Source organism: Salvelinus sp. IW2-2015, linkage group LG17 (genome assembly GCF_002910315.2).
Source record: "Salvelinus sp. IW2-2015 linkage group LG17, ASM291031v2, whole genome shotgun sequence".
NCBI lineage: Eukaryota > Metazoa > Chordata > Actinopteri > Salmoniformes > Salmonidae > Salvelinus > Salvelinus sp. IW2-2015.
In genome coordinates, this window is record NC_036857.1 from 40,470,451 (window position 1) to 40,477,078 (window position 6,628).

The 6,628-nt window shown below is 42.2% G+C and overlaps 1 protein-coding gene across 1 annotated transcript in view; it reads right to left on the reverse strand.

Moving 5' to 3' along the window:
* prodh2 (proline dehydrogenase 2) overlaps positions 1–6,628 on the reverse strand; it is a 26,935-nt gene that overhangs the window by 4,434 nt on the left and 15,873 nt on the right. Inside the window, 4 exon segments of the mRNA XM_070448146.1 lie at positions 1,345–1,511; positions 5,366–5,400; positions 5,403–5,433; positions 5,435–5,512. Coding sequence (XP_070304247.1) covers positions 1,345–1,511; positions 5,366–5,400; positions 5,403–5,433; positions 5,435–5,512 — 311 coding nt within the window.

Here is a 6,628-nt window from a genome sequence, read left to right on the forward strand (position 1 = left end):
TAAAAAATAAAGAAAAACCCTTGAATGAGTAGGTGTGTCCAAACTTTTGACTGGTACTGTATATACCCTGACTTGTCATGTATAGTTAATAGTTGGGCTGTACAACATGCAAAAAGGTAGGGAGATTGAAACGACTAAACTAGCAAAAGAGTGGGTGGGATATACAATAAATGAACATCCTATACCTCAGACGTAAAGAAAACAAAAAAAACTAACGACTAAACTTGAAACGATTAAACTAGCAAAAGAGTGGGTGGGATATACAATAAATGAACATCCTATACCTCAGACGTAAAAAAACAAAAAAAACAAAGAGCCCTCAGAAAAAAGTTTTTGAATATGCCCAAACCAAGGCGCTTTTGGTGGTAGCAAGCCTTGTAGATAAGGGTAAAGAGGACACCCACTCTGAAAAGATAGACACTACAGCCAGAGTCTTCAGAACAACCTTAGAAGGAGGCTAAAAGTTATAGCCACAGGCCCGCTCATGGCTTAGATGAAGAAATTGACTGACAGGAGTTAAATGGACTTGACATGGGGAGAGTCATTGTGGGAGGTTTTGAAAACCAAGGTAGGATTTTATTTTTTCTTTACAAACTTGTTTGGTACTGTGAAGGTACTGTGAAGGTAATCTGAACATGTGCTTCATATTATCACATATACAGGAAGCCTATATATTCGCATATGTGTGTTCTGCTGCAGCCTACATTGATATATTTTATTTGAAGTTATATTCTGATATTGTGATATTTGTTCCACTGCTACATTGATGTCTTGAAAATTATATGAAATTGGGTTCTTGTAAGACCCACAGCTGAGTATGTGTGTGGCGTGTATTCTGCAGTGTCGTCTAAAAATGTTGCTCGATGTCGATATCTTGAAAATTAGGATATAAGGAATTTGGACATGTCTAAGCCCCGCAGCTATGCGCAAGTAGGTGGGCATACTGCAGTGACATCTAAAATGCTTTGAATTAATCAGCACCTGTCRGTMTCACCACKATAGACAGTAGGCTACTTGGATGTTTTCTCTGTCTGCTACGCTGCCACYTTGTGTTTGACACTTTTCTRCTCAATGTGGTCCCGGAACCTCAGAGCCCTCCAGATACCCCCCCACCCCTCTCGCGCTCACTACGTGTTCCGTGACCTCCCGATTTACAAATTAAGAGCCGCACCAATCCAATGGTTTAATGCATGGGGAGGAGTGTACACAGGTGCAGATTTGKGGAGAAATAATTGATTATTTGGACATTGGTTATTTGAACGTCGGGAGAGTGGTGCTTGGTGCACCACTCCGTCATATAACATCTTTCATCACCCCAAAAACCGACATGCACAAGAGCGTTACCTGTCATTGGTGTGCTCCCAGGATTCGTGAACAGGTTCTGACCACCCCTCACTATTGGCCAGTTTCCTTTCTTTGTCCATGTACGCCCCTCTCACAAGCTTCACACCCAGACAGAAGGACTCGCTGATGGACAGGCGGACGGCCTCGAGCAGGAGAGACCGCGATTCCTGAAGGGACAGGAAGACAGAGGGGGGAGAAACAGAGAGAAAGTAATGAAGGGCGAAACAGGAAGAGGGGTGAGAGGAAGAGAGAGGACATATTAGCAGGTATTGTATTAACCACAAGCACAATTACATTTTATAGGAAAAACATATGGTGAAACGTGCGTAAAACTGTTGTGAAATTGCTGAGTAGTGGGCTATGACTAGGTTTGTCATTAAGCTCCTACGTTACTCCTGATTTTGCAATTAATTTACAATCTATAGAAATATAAGGAAACTGTAAGAGGGCTTGTCCTCATCAAGGGTCATAAAAACTACATTTCACACTTGGGAGTCACCAGGAAATAGGGCCCTGTACATACAGTTGAAGTCGGAAGCTTACATACACTGAGGTTGGAGTCATTAATACTCGTTTCAACCACTCCACAAATTTCTTGTTAACAAACTATAGTTTTGGCAAGTCGGTTAGGACATCCACTGTGTCCATGARACAAGTCTTTRGWACAACAATTGTTTACAGACAGAAAATTTCACTTATAATTCACTGTATCACAATTCCAGTGGGTCAGAAGTTTACACACACTAAGTTGACTGTGCCTTTAAACAGCTTGGAAAATTCCAGAAAATTATGTCATGGCTTCAGAAGCTTCTGATAGGCTAATTGACACCATTTGAGTCAATTGGAGGTGTACCTGTGGATGTATTTCAAGGCCTACCGTCAAACTCAGTGCCTCATGGGAAAATCAAAAGAAATCCAAATCCAACAATTGTAGACCTCCACAAGTCTGGTTCATCCTTGGGAGCAATTTCCAAACGCCTGAAGGTACCACGTTCATCTGTACAAACAATAGTACGCAAGTATAAACACCATTGGACCACGCAGCCATCAGACCGCTCAGGAAGGAGATGTGTTCTGTCTCCTAGAGATGAATGTACTTTGGTGCGAAAAGTGTAAATCAATCCCAGAACAACAGCAAAGGACCTTGTGAAGATGCTGGAGGAAACAGGTACAAAAGTATCTATATCCACAGTAAAATGAGTCCTATATCGACATAACCGTGAAAGACCGCTCAGCAAGGAAGAAGTTACTGCTCCAAAACCGCCATAAAAAAGCCAGACTACGGTTTGCAACTGCACATGGGACAAAAAATCGTACTTTTTGGAGAAATGTCCTCTGGTCTGATGAAACAAAAATAGAACTGTTTGGCCATAATGACCATCGTCATGTTTGGAGGAAAAGGGGGATGCTTGCAAGCCGAAGAACACCATCCCAACCGTGAAGCATGGGGTGGCAGCATCATGTTGTGGGGTGCTTTGCTGCAGGAGGACTGGTGCACTTCACAAAAAGATGGCATCATGAGGAGGAAAATGATGTGGATGGAAAATGATGTGGATATTTTGAAGCAACACTCAAGCCATCAGTCAGGAAGTTAAAGCTTGGTCGCAAATGGGTCTTCCAAATGGATAATGACCCCAAGCAAATTCTAAAGTTGTGGCCAAAATGGCTTAAGGACAACAAAGTCAAGGTATTGTATGGCCATCACAAAGCCTGACCTCAATCCCATAGAAAATTTTGTGGCAGAACTGAAAAAGCATGTGCGAGCAAGGAGGCCTACAAACCTGACTCAGTTACACCAGCTTTGTCAGGAGGAATGGGCCAAAATCACCCAACTTGTTGTGGGAAGCTTGTGGAAATGTTTGACCCAAGTTTTAACAATTTAAATGCAATGCTACCAAATACAATTGAGTGTATGTAAACTTCTGACCAACTGGAATGTGATGAAAGAAAATAAAAGCTGATATACAATCATTCTCTCTACTATTATTCTGACATTTCACATTCTTAAAATAAAGTGGTGATCCTAACTGACCTAAGACAGGGAAATATTTACAAGGATTAAATGTCAGGAATTGGGAAAAACTGAGTTTAAATGTATTTGGCTAAGGTGTATGTAAACTTCCGACTTCAACTGTAAACAGAGCATTCGGAAAGTATTCAGACACTTTGACTTTTTCCACAATTTGTTACGTTACAGTTTTATCTAAATTGTTTTTTTATTCCTCATCAATCTACACACAATACGACCATAATGAAAAAACAAAAAAGCAGGTTTTAAGAAATCCCCCCCCCAAAAAAATCACATGTGGATAAGTATTCAGACACTTTACTCAGTAATTTGTTGAAGAACCTTTGGGCAGTGATTACAGCATCGAGTCTTTTGGGTATGACACTACAAGCCTTGGCCACACCTGTATTTGGGGAGTTTATCCCATTCTTCTCTGGCAGATCCTCTCAAGCTCTGTCAGGTTGGAGGGGAGTGTCACTGCACAGCTATTTTCAGGTCTCTCCAGAGATGTTCAATTGGGTTCAAGTCCGTGCTCTGGCTGGGCCCCTCAAGGACATTCAGAGGACTGTCCAAAGCCACTCCTGCGTTGTCTTGGCTGTGTGCTTGGGTCATTGTCCTGTTGGAATGTGATCCTTCGGCCCAGTACAACCTCCTGAGCACTCTGGAGCAGGTTTTCATCAAGGATCTCTCTGTACTTTGCTCCATTCATCTTTCCTTCCATCCTGACTAGTCTCCCAGTTCCCTGCCGCTGGAAAAAATCCCACAGCGTGATGCTGCCACCACCATGGTTCACCGTAAGGATGGTATTTGCCAGGTATGAGCGGTGCCTGGTTTCCTCCAGAGTGATGTTGACATCAGGCCAAGAGGTTCATCTTTGGTTTCATCAGACCAGCGAATCTTGTTTCTCATGGTCTGAGAATCCTTTAGGTGCATTTTGGCAAACTCCAAGTGGCTTTCATGTGCCTTACTGAGGAGTGGCTTCCGTCTATCCCACCTACCAGAAAAGCTGATTGGTGGAGTGCTGCCAAGATGGTGTTCCTTCTGGAAGGTTCTTCAACAGAGGAACTCTGGAGCTTTGTCAGAGTGACCATCGGTTCTGGTCAACCTCCCCGACCAAGGCCTTTCTCCCCGATTGCTCAGTTTGGTCGTTGGCCAGCTCTAGGGAGAGTCTTGGTGGTTACAAAGCTTCTTCCATTTAAGAATGATGGAGGCCACTGTGTTCTTGGACCTTCAATGCTGCAGAAATGTTTTGTCCCTTCCCTAGGACCGGTGCCTCGACACAATCCTGTCTCGGAGCTCTACGGACAATTCCTTTGACCTCATGGCTTGTTTTTTTGTTCTGACATGCACTGCCAACTGTTGGACCTTATATAGACAGTTGTGTGCCTTTCCAAATCATGTCCAATCAATTGAATTTACCACAGGTGGACTACAGTCAAGTTGTAGAAACATCTCAAAGTTGATCAATGGAAACAGGATGCAAGCTTGTGCTCAATTTTGAGTCTCATAGCAAAGGGTCTGAAAAACGTATGTAAATAAGGTATTTATGTGTTTTATTTTTAATACATTTGCAAAAATGTCAAAAACCTGTTTGCTTTGTCATTACGGGGGTATTGTGTGTAGATTCAAATTCTACTTATTCCAATTAGAATAAGGCTGTAATGAACAAAATCTGGAAAAAGTGAAGGGGTCTGAATACTTTCCGAATGCACTGTAAGTTCTAGAACTGATGTAAAACACATTTGACAACGGTGTGGAGACAATGAATAGATTATCTTGATGAATTTGGTCTGCGGCTATTTTTTTTACACAACCATTCATTGTGGGGGGGGGGGGGGGAGAGAGAGAGAGACAGACAGAGACAGAGACAGAGACAGAGACAGAGACAGAGACAGAGACAGAGGACAGAGACAGAGACAGAGACAGAGACAGACAGGACAGACAGACAGACAGACAGACAGACAGACAGACAGGACAAATAGGAATCAAAAATGGAGCTGAAAACTGGACTACCTTAGGTAACACTAGGTAGGTGTTCCAGATCCAGCGCCATCTTGGTTGAACTTCTTCATCATGGCCATGGGTGACGAGCGAGAGGGCGGGGTTCATGTATGTATACTCTTGCGATCGACCAGAAACTCGTACTTTGTTGGCACTGGTCTGAAATGAAACACATACAGTAATGTCACTTTGGTTAACACTTTACCTAAAGTCATTGCTTATTTCTATAGTGTGATACCCAGGGCCTTTCCAATCCCTGTTCATGGAGAGCTACCGTCCTGTAGTTTTTCAATCCAACCCCAGTCTGTGAATTAACCTGATTCAGTTGATCAACCAGCTAATTATAGAATCAGGTATGCTAGATTAGGGTTGGACGTTAAAACCTACCAGGACAGTAGCTCTCCAGAACAAGGGGTTGGAGACCATTACCATGTAATTACAAAGCAGATAGTATGTTAGTACATGTGAATACAATGTTGTTAACTACAGCTATTATGAGTAGGTTAACATAACTTGTAAACTCCCAAATAAAGGAGAACACCAACATTAAAGTGTCTTATAGGGTGTTGTGCCCACCATGAGCCAGAGGCAGCGTCAATGCACAAGTGTATTATATTTCTACAGTGTCTGGGGAACTCTGATTGGAGGGATGCGACACCCATTTCTTCCATGAAAGAAATTCGATATTTGTGTTTTGTGATGGTGGTGTGGAAACCACTGTCTAAGGCTCCGCTCCAGAATAAGTGTTTCAAATTGGGTGGAGATTGATAACTGAACGGCCACTGGCATATGGTTTTACATTATTCAATGCACTTATCAAAACACTTCAGTGGCCCCATTCTACTCAAGTGTTTTCATTATTTTAGGCATTACAGTTGAAGTCGAAGTTTACATAGACCTTGCCAAAATACATTTTATCTCAGTTTTCACAATTTCCTGTCATTAATCCTAGTAAAAATCCCTGTTTTTTAGGTCAGTTAGGAATCAGCACTCTATTTTAAGATTGTGAAATGTCAGAGAATAATAGTGGAGAGAATATTTATTTTCAGGCTGTGATTTCTTTCATCACATTCCCATGGGTCAGAAGTTTACATTACACTCAATTTAGTATGTGGTAGCAATTGCCTTTAAATTGTTTACTTGGGTCAAACGTTTCGAGTAGCCTGCCTACAGCTTCCCTATCTAAACAATTGTTTGGTTTGTGTTTAGGGTGGAGGGCCTCTTTGGTTCGCCACACGCTTGTTCTTCCAGTTCTGCCCACCACATTTTCTATGG